General features: G+C 36.9%; 1 protein-coding gene across 3 annotated transcripts in view; it reads left to right on the top strand.

The window, feature by feature from the left end:
- The window catches only part of ARMC8 (armadillo repeat containing 8), a 101,166-nt gene that overhangs the window by 50,734 nt on the left and 33,625 nt on the right, over positions 1-16,807 (top strand). For 2 of the 3 annotated variants that reach the window (XM_037061202.1, XM_037061201.1), the window contains 2 exons: positions 1,614-1,814; positions 6,939-7,034. In XM_037061202.1, coding sequence (XP_036917097.1) covers positions 1,614-1,814; positions 6,939-7,034 — 297 coding nt within the window. The remainder of the gene's footprint in view (positions 1-1,613; positions 1,815-6,938; positions 7,035-16,807) is intronic. The other variant, XM_037061204.1, reaches the window with a different exon arrangement.

The raw sequence follows: 16,807 nt of genomic DNA, 5'->3' as shown, positions 1-16,807 counted from the left end.
ACCCTTAATTTTCATTATTTTGTAGGAAATAGTTCACTAGCTCTGTGGATAAAGACTTTGTATTACCCTAATGGCATATGAATCAAAAGGCATAATGAGAAAGAATAAGTAAATAACACATGAATACAATTACTATTATTGATGTCCAAATCATCCTGAAGTCAAAAATACCTAGATAAGAGACTGGCCCTAAAAGTCCCAAGACCTGGAATCTGATTTTTGCACTGCTGCCACCGCCTAGCTCGGTAACCTTGTGTGCACCCCTTAGTATTTTGGTGCTTCAGACTCCTGATTGTGGAAATGGAGGCAACAGCTCCTGCCCATCTTTCCCACAGGGTTATGGAGAGAATAACAATATTTTAAACATATTAAATGTCTTACTAGCTAGAAAGAGCAAAACAAGTATAAATAAATTGCTTATGTGTCATTTTTATGAATGTGAGTTCTCTTACTATCAGCATTCAAAATTGACCCAAGAGTAAAAGATCGATGTTTGCTTTAGTAAACAATTCTGCATACAGTGCTAAGCACTTCTGTGCAAGGACCTTGGTTTATTTTCTTAACTGCTCTACTCGTCCTTTTCTTCCTCATTGGACAACTAGGTTAATAGTATCTTCTCTGTGTAGTAGTCATGAGCATGAAATTCAGTAATCCCAGAATTTCTGGTATTGATAAACATTAGTAACTGTTCAAAGGAAAATAAGAATAAGGCTTTCTCTTGGAAGCCTAGGCCTGTATTAAAAAGATTGAGTGAGCCTGAAATCAGTAGTAAGCAGTAAAGTGCTAAACTGTGGTAAAGATAGAATGGGAACTTAGAAAAGAGCAAAGCACAGTTGACTGTGGTAGTTGAGGAAGTCTTCCTATAACTATAACATTTCGGTTTTTTACTTCCACATGGGATATTTTTACTGGGAATCTAATGTAGATAAATAACCACCCAAGGCGAGTACCAAGGTTTTTGAAGGACTTCAGAAGTAAAATTGGACGACTAGATATTAGTCTTTCCAAGGAGCTCTGTGGGAAACATAGGTAATGTAATTAATTCATTTCACCTGCATTATAGGAGAACCAGTGGAATCCGAGTAGTGGTAAGATCACTGAATTATTAAAGTGATAATTTTTTTGTAACTGTAAGTATTAATCCTCAAATAAACTATGAAAGTTGGCTCAGCTATATTACTTACTAAGAGAAAAAAATAGCATTCTTTTTCTAAGACAAAATCGTTGCTGATTAAATTGCTGCATGGCAGGTAAATAAATACATATGTGGTACAGGAGCATCAGGCATGATTTATTAGGGATTCCGAAATGTCTTTTATAAAGTTGTACAGTAACACTTTAGTCTTAATTGATCCCAAAGCCTAATTAGAGTTTATAGTATTGTTCTGTGATTATATGATTAAAGTTTATTGTACTAGCATAAATGATTCAGTTGCACCAAATTTTATATATTTTTACATTAAAAAACTTTTATTCTCTGTAAGTCTTTATTGAGAATTTGATCACAAGCATGACTCCCCCCAAAAGCCATTGAGTTGATTCAGTCACTGTATGCTCTCCACCAATCTTTTGCCTTTACCAAAAAGCAAATAATTAATTTCACTACCTTTCAGACATTGCCTTGTTTGGTTCGAATGTGCAGTAAGGAGAGATTACTAGAGGAGAGAGTTGAAGGAGCTGAGACACTCGCCTATCTGATTGAACCAGATGTTGAGCTACAGAGAATTGCTAGCATTACTGATCACCTCATTGCCATGCTTGCTGATTATTTCAAGTATCCCAGCTCAGTGAGTGCCATCACTGACATTAAAAGGGTATGTTCTCTTTTCCTTTTCAGCAGCTAAAGAAAGGGCTTTGTAAAACTTTTACTTAACTGTTCACTACTTTGAACCAATTGCTAATTATAGTTCAAAGCCCTTTTAAATAAAGGAATCTTTTACCTTTGGTAACATAGATAATAGAGCTTTATGAGTTTTTGAGTCCAGTTTGTTTCATATTTATTGTCAGAAAAATTTTATTAAGGAGATAATTAGGAAAACGTAACATTGGATCTTTAATCCCCAACTAAAACCCCAACATAGCGGGGTCTGGTCTCTAAACTGGTTACTGACATTGTATCAATATTTATGTCATCCTGTTGAAGTTCCCAGAGTCACCTCTCTTGCATTGTTCTCATTCTTTAGGTCAAGGGTGATCTCTTGTTACGTGTGACTGAGTGGCCTTGTTTTACTCTTCACCACTGTCGTCTTCTTTTCTGCCTCTTCTAAATTTTGCCATCTTGGTCTCTTTACTTTTTGTAGTTTCATACTGTCCTTTGGGTCTGCTAGTAACAGCTAAACCATCATTTAATCTTTAGACTGAGACCAAAGAACCAAATTGTGCTGACTTTTTCTAAACTGTAAGTTCCTTAGGGTAGGGTAGATATTTCTTTGACTTTGTTTTTCTGAGGCTGTTTGTCATACCTGTTTCTCTAAGCAAAAGACAGAAATATTATGTTAGGGAATGTGTATTTAGGAAGGTCATGGTAGACGAAGCATTGCTTCCTAATTAGTAACCAGTACTATTTCATGTATGTGACTGTATTTTTGATACCAGTGGTCCCAACGGTAAACTTTTAAAAATGATTTTCTTGACCTCTTCCATGCCCCTGAGTTCCAAAACAATTCATCTGGCAGGTAACTATTCCTTTAGCATTTAATACTGAAAATTAATAAATTACTAAGAGTATATCTTTTCCCTGTCTCAGGAAGGGCCTGGCATACCTTCACTGATATTTATACTGATATATACTGCCCTCTGTGTATTAAAGTGGTGTGTGTGCTCATCCTTCAGTACGATTGTTTTCCAGTAGAGTTGATTGGTGACATTGAACCATTTGTTTTATCTGTTTACCCTCTGGTTACTTGCCCACATTGAGCGTGTCTCACTGGTACAGAGATACGCATGCAGGTCCTAACTGTGGCCTCGTGAACAGCCTTAGTTGACCATCCCAGCAAAGCAAATAGAACACCTTGTTGGACACGAGAGTGAGGGAACAGTTATGAGAACTTCTAGCCTATGCACATGCAAGTCATTTAACTAGTGTATAGATTATCCTTTCTATTATGGTTCTGCCATCTTATTTTCATTACAGTAAAACTAGAATAACTTTTAAAAATTATCTCCTTATGCCAAACTTGAATATTAGTTTGTTTTGTCATCTTTATTTTTAATGATGGATTATTGAGTGCTTTCTGACCATGAAAGGATAAATAATTAACCCAGACAGAGAAATTCTTACATGCTAATAACACATGATTTTTATGGTGTACCAGTCCAAGTCAGTATTCTAATATCTGTTATGACTAGAAAGTAGTTAAGACATTTAGAATAAGTATTTTAGAATTTACCCATCAAAATGAGTATTCCTCATTATATATTGAGAGGTTCCTCTCATAATCTATCAATGACAGCTTTGATCGGAATATTTTTGGCCCTGGCTGGTTTAGCTCAGTGGATTGAGTGCGGGCTGAGAACCGAAGGGTCACTGGTTCCCAGTCGGGGCACATGCCTGGGTTGCAGGCTAGGTCCCCAGTGGGGGCCATGTGAGAGGCAACCACACATGGATGTTTCTCTCCCTCCTTTCTCCCTTCTTTCCCCTCTCTCTAAAAGTAAATAAATAAAAAATTTAAAATATTTTTTAAAAAAGAATATTTTTAGAACTACTTTTAAGAATTTTCTTCAAAACTACCCTAAATGGGTTTCAGGTTTTTTAAAAAATATATTTTACTGATTATGCTACTATAATTGTCCCATTTTTCCTCCCTTTATTCCCCTCTACCCTGCACACCCCCTCTCCCACCCACATTCACCTTCCTTAGTTCATGTCCTTGGGTCGAACATATAAGTTCTTTGGCTTCTCCATTTCCTATACTATTCTTTTTTTAAATTATTTATTTATTTTTAGAGAGAGGGGAAGGGAAGGAGAAAGAGTGGAAGAGAAACATCAATGTGTGGTTGCCTCTCATGTGTCCCCTACTGGGGACCTGGCCTGCAACTCAGGCATGTGCTTTGACTAGGAATCGAACCAGTAACCTTTTGGTTTGTGGGCCTGCGCTCAATCCACTGAGCTACACCAGCCAGGGCCATTTCCTATACTATTCTTAACCTCCCCGTCTATTTTGTACTTACTATTTATGCTTCTTATTCCCTGTACCTTTTCCCCCCATTCTTCCCATGTCCCCTCCCCACGGATAACCCTCCATGTCATCTCCATTTGTGTGGTTCTGTTCCTGTTCTAGTTGTTTGCTTACTTTGTTTTAGTTTTGTTTTTTTCAGGTTTGGTTGTTGATAGTTGTGAGTTTGTTGTCATTTTACTGTTAATATTTTTTATCTTGTTTTTCTGAGAAAAGTCCCTTTAACATATCGTATAATAAAGGCTTGGTAATGATGAACTCCTTGAAATTGACCTTATCTGAGAAGCACTTTATCTGCTCTTCCATTCTAAATGAAAGCTTTTGCTGGATAGAGTAATCTTGGATGTAGGCCCTTGCCTTTCATGACTTAGAATACTTTCCAGTCCCTTCTTGCCTGCAAGGTTTCTTTTGAGAAATCAGCTTTCAGTCTTATGGAAACTCCTTTGTAGGTAGGTAACTGTCTTTTTTTCTCTTGTTGGCATTTAAGATTCTCTCCTTGTTTTTCATTTTGTGTAATGTAATTATGATGTGCCTTGGAGTGTGCTTCCTTGGGTCCAACTTCTTTGGGACTCTCTTAGCCTCCTAGAAGTCTATTTCCTTTGCCAGATTGGGGAAGTTCCTTCAATATTTGTTCAAATAAGTTTTCAATTTCTTGCTCTTTTTCTTTTTTTTCTGGCACTCCTATGATTTGGATGTTGGAACGTTTGAAGTTGTCCTGGAGGTTCCTAAGCCTCTCATTTTTTTGAATTCTCGTTTCTTCATTCTGTCCTGGTTGAATGTTTATTTCTTCCTTTTGTTCCAAACTGTTGATTTGAGTCCCGGTTGGTTCCCTGTACATTTTCCTTTATTTCACTTTGCATAGTCTGCACTTTTTCCTCTATTTTACAACCATACTCAACCATTTCTGTGAGCATCCTGATCACCAGTGTTTTAAACTCCGCATCTGATAAGGTTGGCTATCTCTTTATTTAGTTGTATTTTTTCTGGATCTTTGATCTGTTCTTTCATTTGATCATATTTTTTTCCTCAGCGCACCTGTTATGTAGTAAGGGGTGGAGCTTTAGATATTCTCCAGGGCGGGACAACCCACACTGCTGCATTGTGGTGCCCTGTGTGGGGAGGGTTCCAAGAGGCAACAGTGCTGCTTGCTTAGCTCTCACTAGCTTTCAGTCACTTCCCCTGCTACCCACAAGCAAATTGGGCCCTTCTGGTGCTGATTCCCATGTGAGTGGGTTTGTGTACTTTCTAGGACCCTGTGAGTCTCTCCAACAAACTGTTCTGTGAGGCTGGGAGTTCCTCCCATCACCACAACTCCCACAGGTGTTTTTAGTCAGAGGGTGGGAGGCTTTATTTTCCTGTGCTGGAACCCTGGCTGTGTGGTCTGTCTCACTCCCCAGTTGTTGTTCCTCTCGGTTCATCTGCACCCAAATGTTGGGTCACCCAGTCTGCCAGCTGCCTTATGGCAAGTCCTCTCCACCCCAGCTGCCTGTCTCTGCCCCTCCTACTGGTCTGGATGAATTTTTCTTTGTTAACTCCTTGGTTGTTGGACTTTCTTACAGTTTGATTTTCTGGCAGTTCTGGGTGGTTTTTTGTTTTTAAATTATTTGTTGTCCTCTTTTTGGTTGTGCAAAGAGGTACGGTGTATCTACCTATGCCTCCGTCTTGGCCAAAAATCCCCTGAAGTTTCAGGATTGTTTTATTTTCTTTTTTTTGTTACTGTAAATGTCACCCAACTGGATTTCCCCATCTTCATACACTACTATCAGTGACAGTTAACTTCAAACTCTTTATATGTTACAGTCAGGGGTTTGTAGCTAATATGACAGTTAGCTCTTAAGAAGGTTTTAAAAGAGGATTTCAGAATGTTTTCAGTAACGCCTATATATCTTTTCATAAGGGTGAGCCTCTTGAAGGCAAATCATTTGAAGAAAGTGGTACTCAGTTGGAGGAAGTTATCTCTCTTAGTTATAAAATTATTTACATTATTAATATGCCTTGTATATGTACTGGTTCTTAGTCACTAAAATTGTCCTGGGAAGATGCCTCTATTTTCTTATTAGTGATAGTTTGGTGATAAATCAGGTGTATGGAAAATTGATACCTTAGAAGCCAGCTACACATATAGAAAGATAGCATTGTGTAATTGCAGTATGTAATTTTAATAAATTTATCAAAAAAGCCCCCTGAACATAAATCACAGATAACTGTAGTAGATAATAATGATTACCATGATACATTGTTTATTAAGGATTTTCACAAAAGTTTTTACTGTTTCTGAAGTCATTTATATAGTGAAATTAAGTTGGCACCGCTCTTAATGTTTGGGAAACCTGCCAACGACACTGTTGCAGCAGCAGTCAAGCTGTCAGCTATATTCCAGGGCCAGCACGGCCTGGGTGTGCCCTGTTTTTGAGGAGGGCATTTCAAAGAGCCCGTGTAAGCAACATGAGTGCCACTAAAGCTGCCATCTAGGATCACTGGATTTTTATGGTTCGGAGGTTCACAAAAATTTTGCATATACCTGTGTCAAATATTGTGGCATTCACTTTTAGGCAGAAGCAGCATGTATTCCAGATCATGCTGACACAAACACAGCTAGGCCTCAGTCGTGTGAGCAGAACGCAAAAATAATCAGGAATTCAGTGAGAGCACTAGAATGTCAGTAGGTGTTAAACGTTTTTTTTTCAACTCTGCTTGATTGGTTTCATTGAAAATTTAATTTGTGGACTGATTTGGAATGTATCTTCTTCTCCTCTCCCATAGCTTGATCATGACTTAAAACATGCTCATGAACTCCGCCAGGCTGCATTCAAGCTCTATGCCTCTCTCGGAGCAAATGATGAAGACATCCGGAAGAAGGTGAGTCTGGGAGAGGGGCGTCCCCCAGTCCTGACAGCCAGCAGGCAGGGAGTGACGTCTACCTGAAAGTCGTGGTGAAGAGCACTAACAGTGACTGTTTGAATATAATAAAGCAGAGTGACTAAAGGCGTAATTGAAGAATGAATGGGACCCGGATTTGGGGGGTTGTTTGTTTGTTTGTTTTTAGAACATAGAGTGGCATGGCCGTGCTGGAATGACAAATAACTGGTGTGCTTTTTTGTGTCATTAATATGGATTATTGTGTTGCACCTTTTTGCATGTGTTCTGATAAAAATCAATTCTAGCACTGTGAAGCTTCAGACACCTTGAAAGACCTAACACTAGAATTGTAAATGTTATTTATGGAAATACTTTCCAGTATCATTGAGAAATTTAAATCTATTGTATATTGTTCTTTGATATGTGGCTTAGTTATGTTTTGATTTTTTTGCTACTGTGCAAGTTTGATGTGAATAAAATCTTTGTGGAATGATGATTTTATGTTTAGTGAGTGGTCATGTGAATTTCTAGGTCCCCAAAAATGTATCACTGGTATAGCACCTTATGTTATTTACAGCCTAGTCCTACACTGAACTCATGTTCTTGATGAGAATAGTGTTAAGCAAAAAATAAAGTATAGGGGTAAGCTCTGACTTGGCTCCCTCCTCAAACCAAAAGACTGAACCTATCACTCAAAAAAATATATAGTCTAATAAATTTAACACAAGGCTTTTAGGAACCACCAGTAAAGTAACCCCACATGTTCTGTCTTGATGAGCCATAGAAGAAGAATAAATTGGGAATTATTTACCAAACATGGCAAATACTAAATTTGTCCATCTGGGTTGATATTTGTAAGAGAAATCACAAAGTACTGGAAATTTACCATGGTTCAGAGAAGTTCTCAGCCTTGTAAATAGGAAGTATGGAACAACCATAGTTTAATGAAATAAATTGAAAAGGATCCATTCTTGAAGAAAATTGAAATAAGCAATAAGATTAGATATGTGAATAACTTTCATTTAAAATTAGTGCAAAAAACAGCTACGCTGAATATTTTCCATGTACCTCAATTTAGTTCAGTTAACAAGATATTTTTGACTTGAAGTGTTCTTTAGTAAATATCTATGAAATCCTTCTTAACACCTCTAAGCTTTCATCTGTAAACTGTTACTTAGAGGCAAACATACTAGTCATATGGTATTCCTTGTGTCTGACAAACATGATTTCTGGATGTCGATTCTGATATGTTCCATTCAGTGTAGGTATGTGGTATATTGCAAAGGAAGAGGCTTTTATGGCAAGTCATATAAAACATTTTTAAAAATTGATATGGACTGTATAACATATACATATTGATTTGTTTGGGGATGGTTATTAGGGCTCGTTAGAAGTGTTTTACCCATTCCCTGGCTCAAGAAGGGCATGCCATGGACTGAAAGGGAGGTAGATAGATGGACCATAATGGGGGGCTGGGGAGAATAGGATGTCCATTGTACTTCTTTGTACTTTTTTGTTAATAAACTGTTGTTTTGGAAATAATGACTTAATCTGTGATATCATGTTCTAGCAATACAACACAGTAGTCTGACGATTAGTAGTCTATTAAAAGTTGTATTTATAATGTGTATAATTTCCTGGTAAGTCTAAATCCTGGTTAATTTCTGTAGAAAGATGACAAATAAAGAATAAGTTATAATTATTATAATTTTTTGTGTGATGAAGAAAAGATACTGTGATACTTTTATATAATGGGGTTATATAGAATTTTTAGGAAGATATTTAATTTCTGCAAAATTAAGTGTTTGAATAATTTATAGTGCATAACATTTACTGAAGAGAGAAATTGTAAAATGGGAAATATAAATAATTTTGTGATAAAATCTACATGAAAATGTTCTTAGGAGTGGAGAATCCTTATTTTCAATGCGTAAAAAATGATGATAACCCTTTTCCTGTGAATGCCTTTATTTCTATTTCATTTTTTGTTGACATAATTATTTGTATAGATTTTTATTTACCTTTACCTTTTATACTTATACCTTATTAACTTTGATTATATTTATTTTATTGAAGTACAGTATGTATTATTTTATGTTTTAATGCAATTTTTATGCTTGTCAAGATAGAATTTCAGTTCACTGAGTTAATGAATGGAAAATCTCTGAAAGAGATTTCAAGGGCTGTAGAGCCACCCCCCACCCACAAAAATAAAAAAGCTACAAAAACACTTTGTTGCAGGATAAAAATATGAAATGTTCAGTTGATCTGTCTTTTAACTGAAAATGGGACTGTAATTCAGTAAATACAGGAAGTAACATACATTCCATTGCCCTGTTATGATCAGTTCAGGAAATGAGGCAAAATGAAGAAGAAAAAACTAAAGCTAAGAGTAGAGGCAATGAGAACTGGACACAGCTCAGCTGTAAAGGAGAAGATACAGGCCTTCCCTCTTTGTAGAGTTGTGTCTCTATCTTACTGCTCCTAAAGACCTCTAAAGGCCTGCTGTGATTTCATTTCTCAACACCTTCTTTCTAGGCCAGACGAAATTAAGCTGAAGACTTGAGATATGACCCTCATATCCTGTTAAAAGATATCAAGTATAGAAAAATTCCTGGAACCTAATAAGTACCCAGTAAATATTTGTTGAATAAATACAGAAGTGAAAATGCAGAAATCATACACAGAGTGACATTTCCTTCGATATGCCTGGATCTCTGTGTCCTGTACAGAGCAAAGCTGGCATTCTAATTTCTAGCATTACATCCTTTATTGCTCTGTGGCATAGTTACAGATCTCCTCACTTCTGTGGCGTCCTGTCAGAGAGTGAAGGAGGGTGAAGAGTTCTGCAGGTGAGAATAGAAAACATTGCCATTGGCTGTGCCGTGAAGAGGCAGAAGCCCAAGAAAAGGTGGACCACTGGGCTTGACAATAGATGTGGCCTGGCCATATTCAAGTTAGAATATCAAGAATGTTGGTTAAGGTAAGCAGGGGTGGAGGCAGGAATGGAGAGCTCAGTGGAAGAAGGGTCCAGGGCACATTAGCCGTAACTATGCTGCCAGCAATGCCAGGTAAAAATTCACTGCGGTCTCTGCTATGGGGAAAGTCTAGTTTTGAATAGTTTTTACCACATACTAATGCTGACTGGGAAGCATAAGTTCAGTTAATAGGACAGTGAAAAAGAAGTTAAGGTACCTAACAAATTATTTCAGGTACTGGCATTTCAGTTAAAACCCCAGTCAGTGGTTGAGTCATGCAGAGGTAGCGGTGGCAAACTGTCCTGTGATTGTGAAGCCGAGTCTCTTAAAAGAGAAAATTGCTCCTGTGAAGAGCAGCACTTGGTTGGTACCTGTCGATCATAAAAGAGGATGGAAATTTTAAAGGCTTGTCTCTCTTCACCCTCTTTAAGAAACTAGTGGAATTTCTTAGTTAGAAAGTACAATTTGAGGAACATTAGAAATAGTAAATATAAATCAAAATTCGAGGAAATTAATAAACTTAACAAGATGTTATTTTTATTTTGATAAAAAATAATATACATTACAAATCTTAACTGTAGTACTTAGTGTACCCTCTGCTCCTCCGAGGTGTCTGACTAGTGGAGCCTTTCAGGAAGCTTTCCTCGTGGATGTTGAGTACTTAATATTGAAGCTGGGTAACCCTTTTGAGGGACTAGGATGTCAGCTCCGTGAGGGCAGGCTTTTGTATGTTTTGTTCATCACTGTATTCTCAGCATCTACAACACTGCCAGGTGCATAGTCAGCACTCAATTACATTATTAAACACCCTTAGACTGTATATGGGCTTCCTTACATTAAGAACTTTTATCATTTTACTAGCAGGTCTCTGGGTATGTAAAGAGAGAAAATTTTAAATAGGAGAAATAAAGTCTGATCGTAAGGCAAGGGGTTTCACTATATTTAGCATAATGAAAATGCAGGAAATTCCCATTTTTCAAGAGACAGAAAATCCCAAGGACATGTCGTCTTCTCACTTTGATATAGATAAAGGAGAATATGTTTTATGGTATGATACTTGTTTAATTTTGAAATAATTTTAATCATTTCTTAGGTTTGTTTCCCTTTCTAAATGTGTCATTTTATAATAATGTATATTATTCACAAGTGTGAATTTGGGCCCATTTGTTTTCTAGGGATAAAAGTATGATTTGGTTTGTAGAAATTAGCCTGACTCAGGAATCAACCTGTTCTGTAAAATACAGCTGTATAAAGTAATTATCTTCCCAATTAATGAATGTCAGATTTTTAAGGTCAGTCATTTAATTCAGTTCTACATAGACTGATTGAAGTGCCTACATTGTGTAAACATTATCTGATGGGAGGAGGGAGGAGAGAAGGCAGTGCGGTGAGATGAAGAGTAATAAGACACAACCTTAAAACTCCACGTTTATAATAAAACCTGTAAGTCGGAGAAGAGTAAAGAATGGCCAGTAAGAATTTGCTGGGGGCTGAGGAATTATTTGGAAACAGTTAAAATGGACACGGTGATATCAGTGGGGTTGTCCTTGAACCAATAATTTATAATTTAATATTTTTGTCAGTTTTAATGTTTTCTAACTGCCTTTTATTTTATACTTTCAAGAATTGAAAACATAAAAAATTAAGTTTTGTTCCTTGCGGGGATCATCCAATCACAGTGGTTTTATAGGACATATCAAGAAGGTAGCCAAGGATGGGTATTTTTTCCGTTTAAACTGAACAGTTTTTGAAATAAGTATAGGCAGAGAAAAATAAAAGGAAAAAAAAAACAAGAATGAGTATTTGTCTTCTATCTGCAGAAGTTATATCTACAAGGTCACTGTGAAGATGACGATACAGTGTATTTAAAATACTTAGCATGGTGCCTTTGAGCACTTAACAAATGGAAGCATTTTTTAGAATATCTTAAATCTATTGGAAAATTAAAAATAAATATATATTTTAAAGTATATTAGAAAACTGAATAACATGGGGGCATAAATAAAAATGGTTTGCAATGAATACAGTGACTTTATGCTATAAATTTTCAGTACTCTTATTTATTCTTTATAGTAAAAAGAATATTTGTACTTCAGAAGGATAGAGGTTCTTTCTTTAGCTTATCTCTTACTAATGACAAGACATCTTCTTACTCTTACAATTTAGAATATATTTAAAATTTTAGTTTTCAAAATGTTTTGTTTGCTTATAGCATACCCTTCAAAGCACCACATAAAACTTGGAGGAGGGGTGGTTAGAAGTTGAATAGAACACACAATGTAAATCAGTGATGTGTTGAAGTCGTAGGTAATAGCTGTGTTAGGGAAGTAGGGAAGCCAGATTCTAAGTTTGATCATCCAAGTATTGATCATCTGACTTCTGGTTGCCATAGGTACTGTTTCTTCAAAGAGTTATTATTCATATGAAACTCTCTTAAATAACATATGTTCAAATTTTAAACAAATGTAAATTCTTCTCTATATTTTTAAAGTTACAAGATTTTAAAGTACTGGTATATTTTAAAATTTAGTTCAATTCTTAAAAAATATATTCTGCCATCTCAGAAACTTGCTAAGCATTTCACTTTGAACATTTTAATCATCTGTTATACCTTGGTTTTATTACTAATTAGACTTTTGGGCAACAGTACAATTATACCATGAGTTTATAGTTTTTAATATTTGCAAAGTTCAGTAATTCTAAGTGGTCAATTAAAAGCACAGTGTCAAAGTTCTGCATTTTGTTTCTGCCATGAAATCAGGCAGATGCAAGGAATTATTTCTGAGCCTTAGCCTGCAAGTTGACATAAACACCTCCCACATTTTGAAGGTTTTCGACGGCACCACAGAAGTAGCGCCCCTTCAGGACCTGGCTCTGTTACTGAATAACAACAAATTCGTTCAAAATTCAGAATCCATTGACTTAATGTGTGGTAAAATTTTTAGTTATCGTCTTAAAGCTAATCTGCCAAGGAATTCTAAATGAGCTCTGCAGCATTTGTTCAGACTGGTAAGTATTTTTAACGAGTTAACCATGGCAGGACCACGTTTGGCCATTGCCCACAGTATTGAGACCCTTTGCCTTCTGCAAGCTGCAAGAAGCAAACCTGGGGGGTGATAATGCTAGATACATAACAGAGGTATTTATAAAATAAGTAATGAATATTGATTTCAGAGTTTCATTAAATGGAGACATAACATTGAGTGTTACACTATTAATAGTGGTCTTCTAGTTGCATAAACCATTTGATTACAATTCTTGTTCTTATTTTAAAGTATTAAGTACAGGTTGGTTATTTTGTTATCTGGTTACAAAGCATCAGAACCAGAAAAATATATCCTTTATCTCACATACTTTTTGGTACAAAGTGGGTAATGAGATGCTTTAAGTACATCTGTTTATTTATCTGGCATTTATGATATACCTTCTCCTGTGTGCCCAAGAATAAAGGAGAAGGCTCGTGTATATCTTGTAGGAGCTTACAATTTAAAGTAGCTAAAGAGATGAGACATTAAATTGCTATATAGTAATTCCAGGGCCTCGTGTGTATATAAAATGTCTTGTCTGCACTGAAAGCCAGTTTTGCCATGACTGTTAGACCTAGGTATGATTAAGATGCGACTATAATTAAAATAGTCTATATAAACGAGTCTGAAAGAGTCCATCTCCTATAAAGAAGTTCATTTGAAAGCATTCTTAATTCTTCCAAAACATGAAAATTGTTTCAGAAGTTTGACCACAAAATTTGTGTTACTTCCGTGTCAATTGAAAACATTTTTCTAAGGGACCTGCCTAAATGTGATTACATCGTAAATTAATATTTTAGAAAGGAAGGAGGCTTCCAGAGTAAATTATATCACAGAGGTGCTATTTCAGCATTTTATTTTGTAGACAGCTTCTGTATGCAATAGATTTAAACATGAGGCAACATTTTTAAAAACTTGGAACTTCTTTTGATAGTTTCCCTTTTCTTGTCAAACTGTAACGTTCATAACTAGGAGTTAAGCTCCATAGAAGCAGTATTTAGCACAGAGTAGCTTGTATTTATTGAGTAGATTGTGCATGTCGGGATGTTAAAATTCAGCCAGCCAACTGGCAGGGACTGAGTAGGGCCATTCTGTCTGTCGCACAGCTCTTGCTCAGCACATCAGTCAGATCCCTGGAAAACAGAGACAGAGGGGAAGTTTCTAGTTCTCCCTTTTGAGTAGTAATTTACAATGTTTTTATTTCTGTGCTAAAATGAAAGGATAATTCAGTGAGCGTTTAGATTCTGTTCTGCCATTAAGTTAATTATCGAACTTTAAAAATTGAACTTTTGCCCTGGATGGTGTGCTTCAGTGAACTGAGTGCCAGCCCGCCAACCAAAGGGTCACTGGCTCAATTCCCAGTCAGAGCACATGCCTGGGTTTCAGGCCAGATCCCCAGTAGGGGGCATGCTAGAGGCAACCACGAATTGATGTTTCTCTCCCTCCCACCTTTCCCCTGTGTCTAAAAATAAAGTTTTAAAAAAAAATTGAACTTATATATGTAGAGAAATCTTGTATAGAGGAAATATTGATCTAGTTTTAGACATTATCAGTATTTCTGACACAGTGTGTTTATATTTTTGGTTTGAGGGGAAGGAAAAGTCAGGCTAAGAGAGCCCCCATTTTTTTTCCAAAATGTAGAAAAGTTTAGAACTTGGAATACTCTTCTCACAGTTAACGTTAAGTGAAAGTTTTCCATCTATTAAGATGAACAGATCCTGATGTAGAAATGACAAAATACCACCTAACAAGTCTTACACACAAGAAAAATATAGAAGTTTAAGAATAGTCAGTCCCACCATAAGAACCCCCTCCTATGTTCTTTGCTCTAGAGGGAAGTAACATTGCTCCCAGGCCCTATCAGGCCCAGGAGAAACCTCATGTTAATTTAGTTCAGTGCCTTCAAGAGAAAGGACCAAAGGAGGCCCTGCAGATCAATGCTCAGGAGGTTTTGTCTTTTAGTTCTCTGGCTAAGAAGAGACACACTAGTTCTACCTCTTGCCTCCCAAGATTGTGGAGTTAGAGAAATTTGAATGAATTTCTGTATGAATGTGGATGTAAATAGCAATTGGAAGAATGAAAAAGGGGAAGAAATACTTTGTGAAACATTTGTTTAAACTCCAGAATGTAACCTATCTGTTTCAAGAGAAGCTGTGTATCTTTTTTTTGGGGGGGAAGCCTTTGGAAAAACTATCCTTTATTTAAAATATAAATAAGGAAAATGTCAAAAAAATCTTACATTGGCGTATTAACAAAGATACAGAGTAAGCTGTGGTTGGGAAAGTCTGCAGTTCTCATCCAGAACAGGTGTGGTTTGTGGCCTGTGAGTAGTGGAATGTTAATTCCATTTAGTAGTATTTGTTGAAACTAGATCCTGATTCTAGAATGCGTATCATCAGAGATTTAAATAGAAAAGTGAGTGGATCTTACTCTCTTGGTTTCTTCACAGTGTTTTCTTGGCTTATCTTTTTGTCATTGGCTTGCATCCTCTCTGACTCTCAGCATTTGTACCCATAACCCAGGCTGAATTTGTCACTTTCTCTCTTGGAGGTCCTATGATGAGTATCTTTTTTTTTTTTTTGTCAGTTCAGTTTATTAAAGGTAACCTCTCTTGGCTTCTAACTAATCAAGACTAGTTAGAATTTGATTAGCCTAGAATTTTTAAGTTCTCTTTTTTCCCAGTATTAAAAGTCAGATTGCAATTTAGTTATTAAGGCCAAGCAAAAATCTCATTCTTACAGCATAGTGAGTAGAAAGGATCTCACACTGGAAGTAAGACACAGTGGAGCCTCAGCTCTCCCAATGTGCTTGAGAAAACCTGGACCAGTAACTTAATCTTTCTGGACTTAAGAGACTTCGTTGAATAACAAAAGAAGTTGGATGAGTTTATTCCTAAGACTCCTTCAGATTTTAACATTATTCAACCAAATGAACAGCCGTAAGTGTGTTCAGTCCTTTCAGATAGTCACATCTGCGGCCATCAGTACCGTGCAGAAGAACTGAGAAGCCAGTCGAACCTGTTTAAGAGCAAGCTCTGCAGCTGCCCTCGCTTGATGCATGGACGGCCATGTGCTGTTGGAGTGTTGGTGCTGGTGGTTTTGCTTCATTTCACTAAGTGGGAAATGGCCTAGATTACACTCAGGAGTTATAATTTTAGGTGCTCAAGCATTTCTGTGAGATGCACAGCATCGTGTCCTTTAGTTAATTACTCTGTGGCAGAATCGCTCTGGGCGTTTCCTGAAACCTAGGAAAAGCTTGGTTTTCCATTTTTAGGAATGGATCCTTCGCAGACCCCTACTGATACCTACTCAGTCCACCAGATAAGTTGGGTGTACGTGCTTATCTTGCTCTTCTGTCTCACATGTTACCTCATTATTCCTCTTCCTCCTCATCTCTACCCTATTTCCAAAACCAGTCTCTTGATTGCATTGACATCAGAACTGTGTTCATAGGGTTTATTTTCCTGAAAAAGTTAAGATGAGAGGCTGCACCTTAAATAAGTGGGCCCTCGGAGGGAAGACTCAGTGTGCCCTGGACTCATCCGCATTGGCACTAATGAGACGGAAGCATTGCTGCCCACCCCTACAGGTTCGGTCTCTATTGTAGATCCTTTTTTCTCTCCAGACCTAGTCTTTCTCCCTGACCTCCTTGTGCTGCATCCTCCTTGGCTGCTTTGTCCCTGTTGCTTTAACCAGACTTTCCAAATGTGATACCTCAGTCTCCTAGATGTTACATGGCTGCCTGCTCTAACATACACAGTTTAATTCTA

This window comes from Sturnira hondurensis, unplaced genomic scaffold, assembly GCF_014824575.4.
Source record: "Sturnira hondurensis isolate 20B ecotype Veracruz unplaced genomic scaffold, ASM1482457v3 Scaffold0013299, whole genome shotgun sequence".
In the NCBI taxonomy this organism is placed as follows: Eukaryota; Metazoa; Chordata; class Mammalia; order Chiroptera; family Phyllostomidae; genus Sturnira; species Sturnira hondurensis.
The sequence above is the reverse complement of the archived record's forward strand: the minus strand, read 5'-3'. Positions and strand labels throughout refer to the sequence as shown.